Genomic DNA, 20,968 nt, shown 5'->3' with positions numbered 1-20,968 from the left:
TCCCCTGCCCAGACCCTGCGAACCTGATCTCAGGACAGAGGAAGGATCCCAGGAATGTCCCCTGGCCTCGGTGAGTCCTTTCCCCTCCGCCTGCCAGACAAGTGTCACGCTCAGCAGGGTCTTCTTTCCCTGTGGTTTCTGTCAAGGACACGCCCTTGCCTGTGCTCTCAGCTGCAAACCAGGGGCCTTGCAAGTCTCAGTCGCCCGTTTGTCCTTTCACTGGTTATACGTTGCAGTGTCTGCTTCCTTAAGAGAATCCTGGTCACTCCTCCAGTTTCCCGTGTGTCACCCAGTCTGTTGGCTCATGTGGATCCCTGGAGTTGGTGGCAGACACCACTGTGATGAGCACGACCTGTCAGGGAAGCCCCCAGGCCCAGCAGCTGGACCCCACTGGGGTGCACTGAGGACAGTCCCTCCTCCCAGGACGTAGCAGTGGAGCCAGGCAAAGCGCAGCCCAGACCCCAGAAATCCGGGGGAGTGGGGAGGTGGCACATGGGTGACGATCACCTAGGCCAGGGATCAGCGAAGGCCAATGCCCAGTGTCTGCAACCCTCGGGAGCCCCCACCCCTCAGGAGGGGCACTGAGTGGAGACAGCACGCCGGGATTTGGCCTTCCCAGGCAACCCTGAGGCTGTCTTGGGACACAGCCCCTGTCTGTGGGCACCAGACCCCTAAGGGACAAAGACGTGCTGAAGGTTGTGGTTTTGGATCCCCCTGGCTGCTGCACAGACCCCACCCAGTTCTGTCCTCCTAAACCCCCGCTAAGGCCTTCCCAGCTTTTCCCTGAGCACACGCCGATCATCTGGTGTTTGGTACTTCGTCTCCGGCAGCGTTTACACTGGGTTTGGCTGCAGATCCCAACAAACCCACTGTGACAGGACCCTGTCCGGGTCAGGGCCGGGGCCACGCGCCGCACTGCGGCCCCCTCCCCCAGCAGCACCGGGGGCTCCTCTGCGCCTCGCGCTCCAGGGCACGTGCACGGGGTGAGGGTTCAGACAGCGGGGCTGCGGCTCTCCTTGCCCCACGCTGCACGCATCGTCGCTGCTTTTCACGTATCTGTAGGACACAAACCTAGACGACCAATCACCCAGCGTGCCCTGAGGTGACGACCAATCACCCAGCGTGCCCTGAGGTGACGACCAATCACCCAGCGTGCCCTGAGGTGGAATCTGGGAGAGCGAGGAAAGCAGCTGTGACACGTCCGCCGCCCGACCCCAGCGCAGCCTGGGCAGAGGCAGGTGCTTCTGCTCACACTCACACACACACTCACACACTCACACTCACACACACACACTCACTCACACACTCACTCACACACTCACACTCACACACACTCACACATTCACACACACGCACACACGTGCACATGCACACACGTGCACACGCACACACACTCACACACACACTCACACTCACACTCACACACACTCACTCACACACACTCACACACACTCACACACACTCACTCTCACACACACTCACACATTCACACACTCACACACTCACACTCACACACTCACACACACTCACACACACATACACTCACAAACACACACACTCACTCTCACACACACTCACACATTCATACAAACACACACACACATACACACACACACACTCACACACACTCACAAACACACACACATACACACACTCGTACACACATACACACACTCACACACTCACAAACACACACACTCACACTCTCACACACACACATTCATACAAACACACACACTCACACTCACACACTCACACTCACAAACACACTCACACACACATACACACACTCGTACACACATACACACACTCACACATACACATACACACACTCACACTCACAAACACACTCATGCACACACAGGCACACACTCAAACTCACAAACACACACACACACTCTCACACACACTAACTCACACACTCACATACAAACACACTCACACACTCTGACACACACACATACTCACACACTCACACTCACACTCATGCACACTCATACTCACACTCTTGCACACACACACAAACACACTCATGCACACACACACTCACAAACACACTCACACACTTGCACACACACTCACACACACTCACACACACGCTCATGCACTCACACTCACACCCACACACGCACACTCACACACACACACTCACACTCTCATGCACACTCACAGACACACACACACGTGTGCAGACACACTGGAGACTGATAGCACCTCAATGCTCTCACACCCACGCGTCACCCTGGGGGATTTGGGGGGCTGGAGACAGGAGCTCCTCAGGAGGCACCACCCAGAACCACCCTCGGGACGGGGCTAAGGGGGTGGGGTCCTGCCTGTCAGATGAGAGGGTTCCTGCGCAAGGACCCTGTGGACTGTGCTGCTGTGGAGGGAGAGGGTGGGGGAGGGGGACCCCTGAGGTCTGGACTGGGGTGGGGGTGGGGCCGGCGCTGGGAGCTGAGAGTTGGGACTAGGCCTGGAGCTGCAGGGGTGGGGGGTGCAGGGTGGGATAGAGGGGACCCCCCCAGTATAAATTCTTCTCATGCCATCTGCCCCCACCCTTGGTGCCACTTACCCTGGGAGGGGACCTCATCTTCCCACTGCCCCTGGAGCTGGTCTTCTCTTCCGTGCATACCCTGGGGCTCTGGGAGCAGCACCCCTGGGAGCCCTGGGGTACCAGGGACCAGGAGGGCAGGACAAGGCAAAGGCAACAGTCCCGAGAGAGCCAGGGCAGTGGGGGGACCAGGGCAGGCAAGGCAGGGAGGTGTCTGAGCTACCAACAGCCACCAGGAACAGGCTCCCTCCAGGCCTTGGCCTCCTTCAGTGCCCGGCCCTGCCCAGGACCCCCCCCCCCGCCCACTCTGCTGCCCCCTTCTCCCACCCAGCCTGGCCCCAGAGTCCAGAACAACTCCTGACCCTGATGCAAAAAGTGTCCCTGCCAGTTTAGGCAGAACGTGCTGAGGACGTGCCAGCCTACCCCAGGGCCTGCTCCTGTTTCTCTCAGCACCGTATCTTTGCTCTCTTATTCCCGTCCACTGAGCAAGGGAGGAATTACAGCACTGGTCTGCAGAGCAGGAACCTGACTCAGGTGGTCTCATGCAGCGCTCGCTCGTTCGCCAGGTGTCTGTTGGGCCAGCTCCGGGCCACATGTGCTCAGAGCTCCACAGCTGGTTGGGGAAGAGCCTGGAAGGTTGAGCGCAGGTCCACCTGACTTCAAAGCTCACACTCGCTGCCCGGGCTCAGGTATGATTTCCTTTCTGTTCCCTTTTCCTCTCTTCTTGCTGGCGCAGAATGACCTTGCTTCTTGTCCCTGTTCTGCACGGCATGTCGGAGGGGTTTGCCTGCTCTGCTAGTCTGGTGACTTTGTATCACTTGTAACCTGCGTTCCTGATGCATGACACTGGCACAGGTGCCAAGCTTTGTTGGACTGGTGAGCCTCCCTCCACTCCTCCTGGACAGAACCAAAGCCCTGTGCGCACCCAGGGCGTGTGCAAGCCTGTGTGTAGATGTCAGCTTCCTGCAGAGTGTTCTAGGGGTGTCCTATTGAGAGTGGAGGGCACAGCCCCAGGCCCGTGGGCACAGGTGGCTCAGAAGGGAGTGGACAGTCCCAGCTTTGAACATCTGAGAGAAGGAAGGTGCTGAGACAGGAAAACCTGCCTCAGGAGTTGGGATTGCTAGAGAGTGACAGCTGCTGCCCAGCTTGCCATCTGGGACGTCACTCTGGAGTGGGCGGGAATATGGCCTCTGCCACAGGGGAGGGTCCAGGGACCAGGCAAGGAGACCTTCCTAGAGGTCAGTGGTTCTCCCAGTTGGGAACTGAAACACCTTTACATGAGGCCAGAGACCTCACGTTCCCCATTAGCTGACTTGTTCCCACTTCAGTGGAAAAACAACCACAGCTGACTGTAAAATAGGGAGATTACCCTGGACTGTGCTGTTGGCCCAGTGTAATCACAAGGGCCTAAGAGTGAAAGGGAGAGGCAGAGTTAGAGGTCAGAGTGACACAATGTGAGAAGGATTCAATCCACTGTTACTGGCTTTGAAGGCAGAGGAAGGCACCAGAAAAGAAAAAAAAAAAGTCTTTATCCCAAGATGGCCTCAGCCATGTTCCCATCCCACATGCTCCTTAGCAATGTGACCTGGTCATCCCCCGTCAAGACCTGGGTCTAACCCCCCTCCCCTGGGTCTGCAAGTGCCTTTGGTGACTGCAACGTGGGGAAAGTGGCACTGCCTGACTTCTGAGGTTCTGACATAAGGTGCCTGTGGTTCTCACTTGGCTGCTTGAAACACCCCCTCCTGGACCCCAGGTGTGCAGCCAGGAGCAGCCAGGCCACAGGAGCAGCAGGTTGGGGAGAACCCAGGCCACCCAGCTCACAGCCCCGGGGAGTCCCGGACCACAGCCAGCACCGACTGCAGTCCTGGAAGGGAGCCCTCGTGAATGTCCCGGGCCAGTCGGGCTCCAGGTGACGGCAGCCCCAGCCTATGTCACGTGGAGCAGAAGAGCTGCCCGGCTGAGCCCAGTCAACCCACAGAATGAGAGGTAACAGAAAGGCTGTAGTTCTAAGACTATTTGTTACCCAGCGATGGATTAGCAGAACACACCATCTAGTCTGCTCCTGTCACTATGTGTGTATTCATTGTCTGTCTTCCTGTCAGAGTGTCAGCATCAAGGAGCAGGTGTGTGTCTCTCTGGTTAAATGATCCCCAGGCCTAGGACACTGCCTGGCACAGAGACACTCACTGAATACCTGTTACATGGGTGAATAACCGCTGTGACCAGAATGCCTTAAAGCAGGTCTGAGACTGGAAAGGAGGGTGACTGTTGTTAGTTGTGGGGGTTGGACTGTCAGCTCAGGCCTCTGTAACAAAGACCAGGGACTGGGTGGCTCAGGCAACAGAAATTTACTTCTCACAGTTCAGGAGGCTGGAAGTCTGAGACCAGGGTGCCAGCAGATTCGGTTCCTGGTGAGGGATTTTCCTGCCCGGCAGGAGCTGCCTTCTTGCTGTCTCCTCACGTGGTAAAGAGATCGGGAGGTCAGGCTGTGACCACCCGACTGGCTGCATTGCCTGCTGCACAGAGAAAAGCCAATGCACTGAGACAGCAGGGGCTGCAGCAGGGAGAGAGTCAGTGTCACAGAGCGCCACGTGAGGACACAGCAGAAGGTTCTCAGATCTGTCTCCCCAAGATTTTGGGGGCCAGGGTTTTTAAAGGTAGTTGGTGGATGGGGGGCCAGGGGATCGGTATTGCTGGTTGGTTGGGTTTGGGGAGAGCGCGGGGTATAGAAATTGTCTGCTTACGCTGAGTCAGTTCCTGGGCGGGGTCACAAGATCAGTGGGGACAGTTCCTGGGTACAGGCCACTGGTCTGGTGGGGCCAGTCGGTCCACCATAACGCAGGGCCTGCAAGATGTCTCAGAGACCAGCCCTAGGTTTCACGAGGGGGGTGTTATCCATAGGAGCAATGAAGACAGCCAGGGATCTCCACGACCATCAGCGCTGTGACTCCTGAGCAGTGAGCAGGGAGGGGACGATGACCTAGCCTTATCCCACCATCCTCCTCCTGATTATATATATACTCTGGGGACGTCCTTGCCTATGTGCCCTGTACATGTGCAGGAGACACGTACACCAATGTTTCTGGCAAGACCTGAAATCAACAACAGAAAAGTAGCAAAATTGTGGTATAATTACAAAATGTAAACCTTCAGCAGTAAAAATGAATGACAGCCTCCCACATCAGGGATAACTCTCTTATGTGCAGTGAGTGTCACAGAAGAATACATGAAGTATGAGTTCAGTGCAGAGGAAGTTTAAAAACAAGCAAGACTAACAAATATTTGGTTTGGGGATCTAGACACTTATTATAAAAATCTTTAGAGAAATGAAGACTCGGAGGCTCTTTCTGGGTCAGGATTGGGCAGCAGCCCATGGCGGCTTCATAGGTTCTGTTTCTTTGCCAGTGGCGGGAGCCCAGGCAATTACTTCATCATAACTCCTTGAACTGGAATTCTTCAAACTGCAGCTTCAGATGTACTTCTGATTAATTTTTTAAAATGAAAGAGAAAAGAAAATAGCAAAATTCATTGCAAGGATCCTTTGCAAGAACTACTCACGTCGGAACAAAGGCACAGCCAATTGTAATGAGCCACATGACAGAGAGGACCAGGACGCCATGAAAATAGACCTGGCTAGAAATAGGTCATTTGGTCCTTGGCTCACTGGCACCTCTGTGGATCCCCTGGTACCCAGTGTTCAATCTGATGAGCAAGGCAATTCCATCTCACAAAGGATTTGATGTGTCACTTACATTTTACCAAACATGCAACTGAATTAAACTTTTACAGAATTAGAAAAACACATTGTTGATCAAAATAAATTAAACAGGGAAACATTATAAAAGATTAATCACTATCTTTCTAGGAGTGATTTAAAAAATAGAATAACCAGGGATGGAATAGAAAATATGAATGGAAAACACAATAGAGCTGCTTTAGAAAAAACTTTAGAAGCACATGATCACAGTGCTTTTTGAGAATCACGTGGTGTCCGAATCACTCTGACCCTCATCTCATTAGAAAACACCATGAAGGATATTAAACTTATAGGATGCCCAGAGAATAGCTAGTTTTCAAAAAACCTAGTTGCTAGATTGGAGTTAATCATTTCTGCCTCCTGCATCAAACCAAAATTGTTGTCACTGTGCTAAGCTAGGTATGTAGAATGAGGTTTGAAACTCACATTTTTCTAACTAAAAGGCAATTCGATTAGGCAAAAAAAATTTTTTTTTTTTGAGACAGAGTCTCACTCTTGCCCAGGCTAGATAGAGTGCCGTGGCGTCAGCCTAGCTCAGAGCAACCTCAAACTCCTGGGCTCAAGCAATCCTCCTGCCTCAGCCTCCCTAGTAGCTGGGACTACAGGCATGCGCCACCATGCCCCTCTAATTTTTTTCCATATATTTTTAGTTGTCTAGCTAATTTCTTTCTATTTTTAGTAGAGACGGGGGTCTTGCTCTTGCTCAGGCTGGTCTCGAACTCCTGACCTCGAGCAATGCTCTCACCTCAGCCTCCCAGAGTGCTAGGATTACAGGAGTGAGCCACAGCGCCCGGCCTAGGCAAATATTTTTGAAGATGATGTTTGAGTAAAAAATCAGCATTTGGGGCATTTTATTTTTTGAGACAGAGTCTTACTCTGTTGCCCTGGATAGAGTACAGTGGTGTCATTGTAGGTCAGTGCAACCTCCAACTCCTGGACTCAAGCAATCCTACTGCCTCAGCCTCCCGAGCAGCTGGGACTACAGGCGCATGCCACCATGACACCCAGCTAATTTTTCTATTTTTAGGACAGACAGCTCTCACTCTTGCTCAGGCTGGTCCCAAACTCCTGAGCTCAAGCAATCCTCCTGCCTCAGCCTCCCAGAGTGCTAGGATTACAGGTCGTGGTCTTGGCATTCTTAACAAACTATTTTAAAATTTTTTGTATGTTCTTTCTTTCTTTTTTTTTTAGAGACAGGGAGTTGCTATGTTGTCCAGGTGGGTGTGGAACTGCAGGCCTCAGGTGATCCTCCAGCTATAGCCTCCCAAGTCCCAGGGATTGTAAGTGTGAGCCACTGTGCCCAGCTCGGAATCTTCTTAGAAAAAACAAAGATAGTTTTTATTTAAAGGCATTATTGTTATGGCACTGAAGTCTTGGAACTCTTGGATCCAGCAACTGTATGTTCTCAACTTTGTAGCAACTTATGGAAGAGAACATTATTATTAAAGGCATTTGCATGAAAATGTTAGAGATATTGTCGTATCTCCCTTCTCTGTCTCAAACTTCCTATGCAGCACCCAGTGCTCTGTGATGTCTCAAACCTTCAATATTACTTTGAAAAAAGAAGTTTAAAGCATTAAAGAAAAATAATCAGAGGAAAAAAGCATTTGATTTACAAAATCCTGAAACAATCACTTTAATATTGCTTTTAACATGTATGCAAATTATTTGTTACTCCTCCCTCCCAGAGGTGCAGCTCAATTCCCTCCCTGTGAGTGTGGCCTGGACTTAATGGTTCACTTCTGACTGACAGAGCAACGCTGATGTAATAGTTTGTGACTCTGGTGTAGGACAAAGCTCACTGTGGCTTCCACCTTGGCTCTCCCTCTCTGGGGTCACGAGCTCTGGGGAGACCCCTGCTGTGTCGTACGCAGCCCCGTGCAAAGGTCCGTGTGAGGAACTGAGCCCTCCTGGGACCAGCCAACAAGCAGCTGAGGCCCCTTCCGGCAGCCACGTGAGTGAGCCGCGTTTCATGGAACCCCCACCCCAGTCCAGCCCTCAGTGACACTGCCCTGGCTGGCAGCTGGACTGCAGCAGCCCTGTGAGAGGCCCCGAGCCAGGAGCACTCAGGGAAACCTATCCTGGATTCCTGACCATCAGAAACTGTGGGAAATGATAAATAATTGTTATTTTCAGCTGCTAAGTTTAGGTAATACATTTCACAGCAGTAGATAACTAATACAGCTTCCAAAGAAAGAATGAATTACTGCACTTTCCTAAACATGTCATTTGGTTTTGAGATTTCAGAAGAATTTCCATTGCTAAATAAAATACATTTTGTTATGATTTACAACAATCCATTTATTTGAACTTCAATTTCCAACTATGACCCTATGAACACAAAAGGAAGATCCGGGCCATGCTAGGCTGATTCTGTCATGTCCCCCAATAGCAACCCCCTGCTTATTCACCTTCCCCCAGTTATTCAGTCACCACTAGTGTAGGTGCTACTGTGAAGGGATTTGCATGTACAATTAAGGTCCCAAATCAATTGACATTAGGACAAGGGATTATCCTGGATTGGACTGTCCTAATCAGGTGAGCTCTTAAATGATTGGGTTCCTCCTGGGAATGAGATTCCCAGCGTGAGAGGGACTCAGTGTGAGGGATTTTCTTCACTCTGGGCTTTGAAAGTGGAGAGGCCATGTGGCAGGGACTGCTGGGGGCACCAGGAATTGGAAGCAGCCCTCCTCACCCTCCACCCTGACAGCTGGCAAAGAAACAAGTACTGCAGTCCTACAACGCCAGAAACTGAACTCTGCCCACAGGTTCCATATAAGCTTGGGGGAGGACCCAGTCTCAAGACGAGGACACAGCTTTGTGAAGCCCTGAACAGAGAATGAACCCATCCACACCATGCCCAGATTTCTGACTAAGAAACAGTAAACAAATAAATGGGTGTGGTTTAAAGCCAATAAATTTGTGGTAATTTGTTATGTAAGTAACAGGAAATTAATACACAGGATCATAGATAAGCACATAACATTTTTTCACCAGAATGAATTTATTAACTGATATGCAATTAGCTGCATTAAATAAAATCTTTCCTAAATTTTTTGGTATTTTTCAGTTTATGATTTTTATGTGATTAAATTATACTACAATCATGTTTTGTTCACTCATTCAGCAAAGATTAATTTAGTGCCTACTTTGTACCAGGTTCCTCTTTACATATTGGGGTTACAACTTTGACCAAAACAGCCCAAAGCCCCAGTGCCCACATGCCTTACATTCCAGAGGCTTCGCAAGAGTGAAACCAACGCATGGGAGCATTTTAAGTGAAGAAATGACAGAATCTGACTCTCATTAGCAGGACTGCTGACCACTGTGGGGAGGACACTGTGGGCAGCAGGTGAGGGGACAGTGCTAGCGCCACAGGTCAGGAGTGAGAGGCGGTGGGACTAAGGGGAGAAGGGGCCTGTGGGATGAGAGGGACAGAGGGAAGGGCTGGAGAAGCAGGAGCTGAGGAACAGGAGCAGAGGGAGAGAGTTGTAAAGCAGCTGGAATTCTCAGATTTGAACCCAGCGTGTTATAGATTTTGAATACACATATCTACAGAGCCCAGCAGGGCGTTGTTTGCATTTGGTAACTAATACATTTGTGGAGCTGCCTAAAAGCTAATTGCCTCCTAAAAGTTAATCAGGTTAAAAAAAAATACCAGTGTCCCCCAAAATATGCACACAGCTTAGATGTGAATAACTCATGAAAACAGGCAAGGCCTGAGCACTGGAGAAGAACATTCTGACTGAGCACGTGCAGCTTTGAAGTGATTAAAGTTCTACAACTCCTGGGTGAAACAGACAGTAACAAATTGTGCTTCTTTCTATGAGGGGATGTCCTGGACTCTCACACACAGACTCAGGGCTGTAGAACGAGGACAATTTTAAAATACAACAACTCAGAGTCCAAGACACATCGTCTGGGAGAGTAAAACTTGGGAGCGTTGTGAGTGTAACCGTAACGCGTTTAGACACATTTTTATATATCGAGGGGCCAAATTCACTTCTTTTACACCTTAGATTCCTGATCTTCCAGGGGTCACCAAGATTGCGCTGCCCACCCTAGTTAATAAACAAAAAGGAAACGGGTCTCTATGGGAATCTCCATCTGGTGCGTTCAGACACAAGGCCTCCAGGTTTTAAGAGAAAACCACCCTCTCTACATCTCCAGTCGCAGGGCGAGCTCACTCTGGCATCAAGTGCCCTGGGGTGAGTTTCCTTCTAGAAGAGTCCAGGCGGAGAGGAAAGGAGTAGGAGGCAGGGAGTCCAGTTCAGGGAGAGGGATTCAGGGCGGGAAGTGAAGGGGCAGGGCTGGGCCAGCCTGGGGGTCTGTCCCTGGTTTCCTCTGACAGCCCCTGGGCCGGGACTTAGGGAGACAGTGTGACAAACGTCGCTCCGCGCAGGAGGAGAGGGTCAGGGCAATGTCGCAGGGCCCCGGGCGTGGCTCTCAGGGTCTCGGTCCCGAGGGCGGCGTCCGGGGCGGGGAGCTCAGCGCTGGGGATTCCCCATCTGTCCGGAGTTTCACTTCTCCCTGTCCCAACCCGAGTCAGGTTCTTCTTCCCGGATACTGATGACGCGTCGCCAGTTCTCACTCCCATTGGGAGTCCAGTTTCTAGAGAAGCCAATCAACGTTGCCGCGGTTCCCGATTATAAAGTCCCCACGGACCCAGCCTGAGCAAGAATGAGATCTCATCTCTACCAAAAGGAAAGCGGAAAAAATAAAACCAGCTGGGCGTTGCAGCACGCCTGTAGTCCCAGCTACCCCGGAGGCTAAGGCAGAAGGATCGTTTGAACCCAGGAGTTACAGATTGCAGTGAGCTACAACGACGCCACTGCACTCTATCCAAGGCAATGGAGTTGAAACTCTGTCTCAACAACAAAAGGCAACCGATCACCCCTCCTCACAACCCCCACCCCTATTTTAAATTTTAAAAAAAAAGCAATACATGTAACCAAAAATTGGTACCCCGGTAATATTTTGAAATAAAAAAATGAATTATTGCAAATTTTTCAGAAACAATAATAATATTGTGGTGGTTTTTTAAGAGCCTTTATCTTCTGGAGATACTGAAATATTTATGATGAAAATAATATAACGTAGTATATTTATAGAGTTGTAAAACTATCATATCACCACAATATAATTTTAGAACATTTTCATCACCCGAAAAAGAAATCTTATGCTCATTTGTACTTATGCCCCATTCCAACCCTCAGTCCTAGACAACCACTAATCATTCTGTCTCTGTAAATGTGCCTATTGTGGACATTTCACATAATTGTATTCATGTCATATGTGGTCTTTTGAGTCTGTCTTCTTTCACTTAGCAAAATGTGTTCAAGGTTCATCCATGTTGTAGCATGTATCGGTATTTCATTCCTTTTATTGCTGAATAATATTCCATTGCATGGATATACTATTTTGTTCACCAATTCACAATTGATGGATATTTGGGTTGTTTCTACTTTATGACTATTGTGAATAATACTAATATGAATTCTTGTACAAGTATTTGTGTGGATATATGCTGTTATTTTTCTTTTCTATTCTTTTCTTTTTTTTTTTTTTTTTTTTTTTGAGACAGAGTCTCATTCTGTTGCCCGGGCTACAGTGCTGTGGTGTCAGCCTAGCTCACAGCAACCTCAAACTCCTGGGCTCAAGCAATCCTCCTGCCTCAGCCTCCCGAGTAGCTGTGACTACAGGCATGTGCCACCATGCCTGGCTAATTTTTCTATATATATTTTTAGTTGTCCATCTAATTTCTTTCTATTTTTAGTAGAGACAGGGTCTCGCTCTTGCTCAGGCTGGTCTCAAACTCCTGAGCTCAAACGATCCACTAGCCTCGGCCTCCCAGAGTGCTAGGATTACAGGCGTGAGCCACCATGCCCAGCCTTTTCTTAGGTAGATACCTAGGAATGGAATTGCTGGGTCATATGTTAAGTCTATGTTGAACATCTAAGGGCTTATCCAACTGGCTTCCAGTTCTAGGACAAGATGAGGTAGATGTACTTCTGATTCCTCCTGCTAAATATAGCTACAACCCTGGAGGTTGTATAAAAAATGAACATAAAAAGATTCTGAAAGATAGAAAGAAGAAGGTAGACTGGCTAGGGATCTCAAGACCCAAAGACCAACATAGTGGTGAGTTTCCTGGGTTTTGTTTTTGCCTGGTATATATGAGACTGGAGGCTGAAAAAGCCAGCAACCAGGAAACTTCACAAGCAACAGACAAAAAAAAAAAAAAAAAAAAAAATCCCAGAAAAGTCTCTAGCCAAAGGACCAAGCAAAGGACATCCTGGAAAGACAGAAAACTTTTAGACAATAATCGCTCTACTCTTGGCAAAAAGCACGTACAAAAAGACTTTCCCCGCCACATCTGCCAGCAAAGGCCAAGTGGGGAGCTCAAACACCACAGTTTATTTTTTTTTTACTTTATTAAAATACTGAGTTTATTTCACAGATATATTTTTGTCTCCCCGCCATTTCCATGTCTGACCACTGCTACTACTATGTCTTATCATAACATTCCATACATACTTAAAACCAAGCAAAGGGTGGAATTCCATCTTTAAAAACTAAACAGGCATTTTGCACAACACATTCTTGGCAATGGAACCTGGACAACATTTATCAAACACGGTAGGGAAAGTTCTCACTCTGCATTATAAAAAGGACAGCCAGATATCAACTGTTGTAGAAATGAAATAAGATGGAAAACTTTAACAAACTGTTTAAACTATTTTCTTAAAGAGACTTCCTCCACTACCAGAGATCTTGAATAGCCTCCTGGTAAGTCATCCGAAAGCAATTCTTCACATAATTGATGAACTTCGCTTCCACTTTGGGATGAGAACCGCCCTTTTCCATACTTGCTTGCATTTTTGCCTTAATGTCTTCTACAGAACTAGGTTCTTTTGGTGTTTTAGGAGTTTTTTCCTGTTTTTTGAAGGATTCTTGACCCTTTGATCTTGGTGTTGATGGTTTTGAGTTTTTCTATTCTGGTTTGATTTCTGTGCATTTTTGGCTGCAATATCTCATACAGATTTCTTCACTGGGGCTTTTTCTTCAGTATCCTCATAATCAAAATCATCATCACCATCTTTATCATCATGATCATCTTCATCAGCAGCAAGTTTTACTTTCTTCTGTGGAAACTTGGTACCACCTCCAGGGGCAGATCGCTTTCCAGATATACTTAAGAGTGCCACATCCTCCTCCTCTTCATCTTCTGACTCTGCATCTTCTTCCACAGCTACTAAGTGCTACCCATTAATATGCACAGGCCCTGAACCACACTTCAACCGTAAGACCACCGGTGGTGTTATTTCAAAGCCCCCAGGGGAAACCGTTGGCTGTACAGACATTTTCAAAGTTGCCAGTGTTACTTTAATTGGACTGCCTTCATCGTTCATTGCCTCTGCTTCAACAATATGCAATTCATCCTTTGCACCAGCCTCTAAACTGACCGTTCTTAAAGATAACTGGTGCTCATTTTCATCATTATCCACCTTAAAGTGATAATCTTTATCGGTGTTAGTTCACAAACAAAAAGATAGTTCTGGGGCCTCAGGGAGCTCATGTCCATCGAATCTTCCATGGGGTGGTGGCACGCACTTAGGTAGGAGAGAAAGTGGATGGAGATACACAACTACTGCTCCAAAGAACAGCCATGCAGGACAGAATCACACCAGGGCGACATCACAGTTTAGACATCCACCGTTACCCAGCTGGGATACCTCTCCCCACTGCTGGCATACTATCAGAGATCAAGTGGGAAGTTGCGACTTACCAAAGCCCCCTTCATCACAAGGTCACTGGATCAAATGGTAGTTCTACTTGTATTTCTTTGTGGTATCTCCATATTGCTTTCCACAGAGGTTGTACTAGTTTGCAGCCCCACCAGCAGTGTACGAGTGTTCCTATCTCTCCGCATCCACACCAACATTTATTGTTTTGGGACTTTTTGATAAAGGCCATTCTCACTGGAGATAAGTGATATCTCATTGTGGTTTTGATTTGCATTTCCCTGATGATTAGAGATGTTGAGCACTTTTTTTTTTTTTTTTTTTGAGACAGAGTCTCACTTTGTTGCCCAGGCTAGAGTGCCATGGCGTCAGCCTAGCTCACAGCAACCTCAAACTCCTCGGCTCAAGCGATCCTACTGCCTCAGCCTCCCGAGTAGCTGGGACTACAGGCATGCGCCACTGTGCCCAGCTAATTTTTTCTATATATAATTTTAGTTGTCCAGATAATTTATTTCTATTTTTAGTAGAGACGAGGTCTCGCTCAGGCTGGTCTCGAACTCCTGACCTAGAGCGATCCACCCAACTCGGCCTCCCAGAGGGCTAGGATTACAGGTGTGAGCCACCACGCCCGGTCGAGATGTTGAGCATTTTTTTGTATGTTTGTTGGCCATTAGTCTATCTTCTTTTGAAAAGTTTCTGTTCATGTTCTTTGCCCACTTTTTTTTTTTTTTTGAGACAGAGTCTTGCTCTGTTACCTGGGCCAGAGTGCCGTGGCGTCAGCCTAGCTCACAACAACCTCAAACTCCTGGGCTCAAGCAATCCTACTGCTTCAGCCTCCCGAGTAGCTGGGACTACAGGCATGCGCCACCATGCCCGGCCAATTTTTTCTATATATATTTTTAGCTGTCCAGATAATTTCTTTCTTTTTTTAGTAGAGACCGGGTCTCGCTGTTGCTCAGGCTGGTCTCGAACTCCTGACCTTGAGTGATCCTCCCACCTCAGCCTCCCAGAGTGCTAGGATTAAGGCATGAGCCACCATGCCTGGCCCTTTGCCCATTTTTTGATAGGGTTGTTTGATTTTTTTTTGCTGATTTTCCTGAGTTCTATATAGATTCTATTTATCAGCCCTTTATCGGATGTGTAACATGCGAATATTTTCTCCCATTCTGTAGGTTGTCTGTTTGCTCTCATGATAGTTTCCTTGACTGTGCAGAAGCTTTTTAGTTTGATCAGGTCCCATTTAATTATTTTTGTTGTTGCTGTGATTGCCTTTGGAGTCTTCTTCATAAATTCTTTGCCCAGGCCAATGTCTATAAGAGTTTTTCCAACATTTTCTTCTAAAATTCTTATAGTTTCATGCTTTAGAACAAAAGACATTCTATAAAAAAAGACATCTGCACTAGAATGTTTATAGCAGCACAATTCACAATTGCAAAGATGTGGAAACAACCCAAGTTCCCATCAATACATGAGTGGATTAATAAAATGTGGTATATGTATATCATGGAGTTCTACTCAGCCACAAAAAACAATGGTGTTATAGTACCTCTTGTATTATCTTGGATAAAGCTGGAACCCATTCTAATAAGTGAAGTATCCCAAGAATGGAAAAACAAGCACCACATGTACTCACCATCAAATTGGTATTAACTGATCAACACTTAAGGGGACATATAGTAATAACATTCATCGGGTGTCAGGCAGATGGGAGGAGGGAGGGCGGGTGGGTATATACACACATAATGGGTGCAATGCACACCGTCTGGGGGATGAACACGCGTGAAGCTCTGACTTGGGTGGGGCAAGGGCATTATACATAACCTAAAAATTTGTACCCCCGTAATATGTTGAAATAAAAAAAATTTTTTTTAAAAACCAATGTCTGGAGACCAAGTGAGGAGCAGGAATGAAGTGCTTCACCCTCTCTCAGCCAGTGTTTGTCAGCAGAGACCTAGTGGGAAGCCTGAACTCCCAACCACACCTAGCAGTAACAAGGTGCCCTGCCTCTGCAAGTGGCAACAGAGGCCAAGTGAGGAACCTGGACATCTACCCCCACCTGACAGCAGTGAGGAAGCACACTCTATCCTCCACGGCCGCAGGGTCAGAGGATGCCTACTAAAATAGGTCAAAATAAGATCCAGAGTCTCATAGCATCTTATCCAAAATGTACAAGATATAATTGAAAATCATTTGTCATACCAAGAATCAGGAAAATATCAAACTGAATAAGAAAAGAAAATTAATAGACACCAACACCCAAGATGACCTAGATGTTGGAATTGTCTGACATATATTTAGAGAATTATTTTAAAGCAAATATTAAAAATGCTTTGGCCAGGGACAGTGGTTCATGTCTGTAATCCCAGCATTTTGGAAGGTCGAGGCAAGAGCATCGCTTGAGGTTAGGAGTTCAAGATCAGCCTGGGCAACATAGCAAAACTCCATCTCTACAAAAATACAAAAAAATAAAAATAAGTGCTTCAACAAGCACTCATAAACTCTCTTGAAACAAATGAAAAAAAATAATCTTGGTAAAAACTAGAAGATATAAAGAAGAACAAATAGAAATTTTAGGACTTAAAATATAATAATCAAAATTGAAAACTCAATAAATTGGCTTAATAGCAGAATGAAGAGGACAGAGGAAAGATTCAGTGAACTTAAAAGAAGATCAGGCCGGGCGCGCACCTGTAATCCTAGCACTCTGGGAGGCCGAGGCAGGTGGATCTCTCAAGGTCAGGAGTTCGAGACCAGCCTGAGCAATAGCGAGGCCCCGTCTCTACTAAAAACAGAAAGAAATTATCTGGAAAACTAAAATATATATAGAAAAAATTAGCTGGGCATGGTGGTGCATGCCTGTAGTCCCAGCTACTCGGGAGGCTGAGGCAGTAGGATCGCTTAAGCCCAGGAGTTTGAGGTTGCTGTGAGATAGGCTGACATCACAGCACTCACTCTAGCCAGGGCAACAAAGCGACACTCTGTCTCAAAAAAAAAGAAAAGAAGATCAAAGCATAATAACAGATGCTATGGGGGGAAAAAGATAGAAATTACCCAGTCTGAACAACAGAGAGAAAATAGATTGAAAAAAAATGAACAGAGGTTCAGAGATTTACGAGACTATAACACAAGAGCTAACGTTCATGTCATCACAGTTTAAGGAGAAGAGAAAGAAGGTGGAGCAGGGAAATGATTTCAAAGAAATAATGGTTGAAAAGCTCCCAAATTTGGCAAAAGATGTAAACCTATGGATTCAAGAAGCTAAGTCAGCCCCAGTGTATTTTCATGTGTTTATTGGCCATTTATATATCTTCTTTGGGAAAATAATTCACATCATTAGCCCATTTTTTAATCATCATTATTGAGTTATAAAATTTTTTATATTCTAGAAACAAGTCCCTCATCTGATATATGATTTGCAAATGTTTGCTCCCATTCTGTTGCTTGTCTTTTTGCTTTCTTGATGGTGCCTTTTGGAGTATAAAAGTTTTTAATTTTGATGAAATCCAATTATCTACATTTCATTTTATTGCTGGTGTATTTGGTGTCATATGTAAGAAATAATTGTCTGACCCAACATCATAAAGATTTACTCAGGCTTTCTTGTAACAGTTTTACAGTTTTAGTTCTTACATTTAGGTTTATTATAAATTTTGAATTAATTTTTGTGTATGGTGTGAGGTAAGGGTTCAAATTCATTCTTTTGCATATGAAAATCAGTTGTTCCAGTGCCATTTGCTGAAAAGACTTCTTCCCCCTCCTGAATTGCCTGTGTACCTTTTTGAAAACTAATTGACCACAAATCAGTTCTATTGCATTGATTTATGTGTCTAAACTTACGCCAGTACCATGCTGTCTTGACTAAGGAAGCTTTATAGTGACTTTTGAAATTGGGAAGTGTAAATCCTCCACTGTACTTTGTCAAAACTGTTTTGGCTATTCTGGGTCCTTAGCATTTTCATATGAATTTTAAAATCAGCTTGCCACTTTCTAGGGGAAGAAACTCAGCTGGGATTTTGATAAGTAATGGGTTGAATCTATACATCAATTTGGAGAGTATTGCCACCTTAACAATATTAAGTCTTCTGACCTAAGAAAATGAGATGTCTATTTACTTAGATATTATTAATTTCCTTTTTTTTTTTTTTTTTGAGACAAAGTCTCGCTGTAATCTCCAGGCTGGAGTGCAGTGGTGTCATCATAGCTCACTGCAACCTCAAACTACTGGGATCTAGGGATCCTCGAACTTCAGCCTCCAGAGTAGCTGGGGCTATAGGAATGCACTACCACACCCAGGTAATTTTTCTATTTTTTTGTAGAGATGGGGTCTCACTCTGTCATTCAGGCTGGTCTCAGACTCCTGGCCTCAAACGATCATCCTGTCTCAGCCTCCCAAAGTGCTAGGATTATAGGCTTGAGCCACGGTGCCTGACCTTAATTTCTTTCAGCACTGTTTTGTAGTTTTCAGTGAATGAATATTGTCATCTTTTGTTCAGTTTATTTCAGAGAAATTAGTTTTTCATAGTATTGGAATGGAATTGTTTTCTTAATTTTATTTTTTAATTGTTCAATAGCTATAACATAGAAATTCATTTGAATTTAGTGTATTGATCTTGTATCCTAGGAACTTGCTAAACTTGTTCATTAGTTCTAGTAATGTTTAGAGAGATTTGGTAGAATTTTCTACATAGAGGACATGTCATCTGCAAATGAATACAGTTTTACTTCTTCTTTATACTTCCTTTTCATTTCTTCCATTCCAATCTGGATGCCTTTTATTTCTTTCTCTTTTGGGCCTAATTACACTGGGCAGAATCTCTAATATGATGGTGAATAAAAGTGGCGAGAGTGAACATCCTTGTATTGTTCTCAAATTTCTGGGAAAAATACTAAGATTTTTACTGTTAAGCATGATTTTAGCTGTAGGTTTTCATGAATGCTCTTTCCCAGATTGAATAGGTTCCCTTCTAGTTATGATTTGTTGAGAGTTTTTATCAATGAATGAGTACTGGATTTCATCAAATACCTTTTGTGTGTTTATTGAGATATCATGTGATTTTTTGTCCTTTATTCTAACAATACTTGAATTTTGCATGTTGTTTACTAATTCAATCTCTACTTCTTATAGGTCTATTCAGATTCTCTTTTTTCCCCGTTCAGCCAGTTTTAGCAACTTGTGTCATTCTAGGAAATTGTCTGTTTCATCTAAATTGTCTAATTTGGCCGGGCACGGTGGCTCATGCCTGTAATCCTAGCACTCTGGGAGGCCGAGGCGGGTGGATCTCTTGAGGTCAGGAGTTCGAGACCAGCCTGAGCAAGAGCGAGACCCCGTCTCTACTAAAAATAGAAAGAAATTATCTGGACAACTAAAAATATATATATAGAAAAAATTAGCTGGGCATGGTGGCGCATGCCTGTAGTCCCAGCTACCCGGGAGGCTGACGCAGTAGGATCACTTAAGCCCAGGAGTGTGAGGTTGCTGTGAGCTAGGCTGACGCCACGGCACTCTAGCCCGGGCAACAGAGCGAGACTGTGTCTCAAAAAAATAAATAATAAAAATTAAAAAATAAAATAAATTGTCTAATTTGTTGGTGCATAGTAATTAATAGTATTCTCATATATTTCATCAGTAGTAACGGCCCCTCTTTCATTCCTAATTTTAGTATGTAATTTCTGTCTTCTCTTTTTCTTGGTCAGTCTAACTAAGGGCTTATCAATTTTGTTACTCTTTTCAAAGAGTCAACTTTTGGTTTCATTAATTTTCTCTATTTTTTCTTATTTTCTGTTTTATTTACTTCCAATTCAGTGTTCGTTCTTTTCTTCCTTCTGCTTGCTTTGAGTTTAATTTGTTCTTTTTCCTGCTTCTTAAGATGAAAGTTTAGATTATTGATTTGTGATCTTTATTCTTCTCTAATATAGGTATTACCAGGTATAAATTCTACGTACAGCTTTAGCTGCATCTCAAAAATTCAGGGATGTTGTGTTTTCGTTTGCATTCAGCTCAAAATACCTTCTGATTTTCCTTGTGATTTTTTTCATTGACCCATTGGTTGTTTAGAAGTATGCTGCTCAATTTTCACACACTTGTAATTTTCTCAAATTTCCTTTTGTTGATTTTTAATTTAACTCTATTGTGATCAGAGAACATATTTTGCATGATTTCAGTCCTTTTAAAGTTGTTGAGACTTGTTTTGTGGCCTGTCATACGGCCTATCCCGGAGTGTCTTCCATACGCACTTGAGAAAAATGTTACATTCTGCTATTATTGAGTAGAGTGTTTTATAGACGTCAGTTAGGTTCAGTTAGTTGATACTGTTGTTCAGGTCTTCTGCTGGAAGACAGCTCTTACCTGTCAGCCCTCTTTGTGGACTGAGGATAACTGTCTCCCCAAGGCCACACTCTTTCCAGGGGCAACCCACCTCCCATGACTAATCAGTGTAGGGGTGCAACGGCTCAGCTCCCTCACCCCAATTCAGGAAAGCTCTGAAGGGCCACCCCAGCTCCAGATTAAGTCTCAGTCTGCTTCCTGGAAACTCAACCTGTGCACCCTTATTCCATCAAACTACGACAACTCTGGTTTTAAAATATATTCCAAATCAGACTGCTTCTCATCATGCCCCTGTCATCTCTCACTGGTCACCACGTAGAGAATGGCCTGGTGAGGGATTGGGGGAAGGCTGGGAGCCAAGGAGCCACCTAAATGCACTATGATAGGAAATTGGCTTAAATGACCTAGTAGAAAAGTGGGCAACCGTCATGAATGATGTTGGCTCATGGGCTCCCTGATGTGATGCCCTGAGGAGGACACAACATCCCTTCTGTGAAATTCCTGCCAAAACATTCATGAATATCAGACACACCCAAATTTAAGAATAGTCTACAAAATAGATGACCTGTATTCTTTAAAAATATCAATAT

At 45.7% G+C, this 20,968-nt stretch overlaps 1 protein-coding gene across 1 annotated transcript; it reads right to left on the bottom strand.

The window, feature by feature from the left end:
• Window positions 1-12,734: 12,734 nt before the first annotated feature.
• On the bottom strand, window positions 12,735-13,967 carry LOC123631786 (nucleophosmin-like). Its single transcript, XM_045541774.1, has 3 exons — window positions 13,851-13,967; window positions 13,349-13,563; window positions 12,735-13,268 (listed from the first exon to the last, which is right to left on the bottom strand). Exons 1-3 carry the CDS (start codon window positions 13,903-13,905, stop codon window positions 13,071-13,073), a joined length of 468 nt encoding a protein of 155 aa, XP_045397730.1. The 5' UTR covers window positions 13,906-13,967; the 3' UTR covers window positions 12,735-13,070.
• Window positions 13,968-20,968: the final 7,001 nt, after the last annotated feature.

Source organism: Lemur catta, chromosome 2 (genome assembly GCF_020740605.2).
Source record: "Lemur catta isolate mLemCat1 chromosome 2, mLemCat1.pri, whole genome shotgun sequence".
NCBI classification, from domain to species: Eukaryota; Metazoa; Chordata; class Mammalia; order Primates; family Lemuridae; genus Lemur; species Lemur catta.
Note: the sequence above shows the minus strand (reverse complement) of the source record. Positions and strands in the feature narration are given on the sequence as shown.

Excerpts from the sequence above, each read along its gene's own strand:
- LOC123631786 (XM_045541774.1), bottom strand. The coding sequence starts at position 13,905 with ATGGAAGATTCGATGGACATGAGCTCCCTGAGGCCCCAGAACTATCTT. Across the intron at positions 13,564-13,850 it reads CCAGAACTATCTTTTTGTTT|TAGCTGTGGAAGAAGATGCA; the intron begins GTGAACTAACAC and ends GGTAGCACTTAG. Across the intron at positions 13,269-13,348 it reads AAGCCCCAGTGAAGAAATCT|GGTCAAGAATCCTTCAAAAA; the intron begins GTATGAGATATT and ends CCAAGATCAAAG.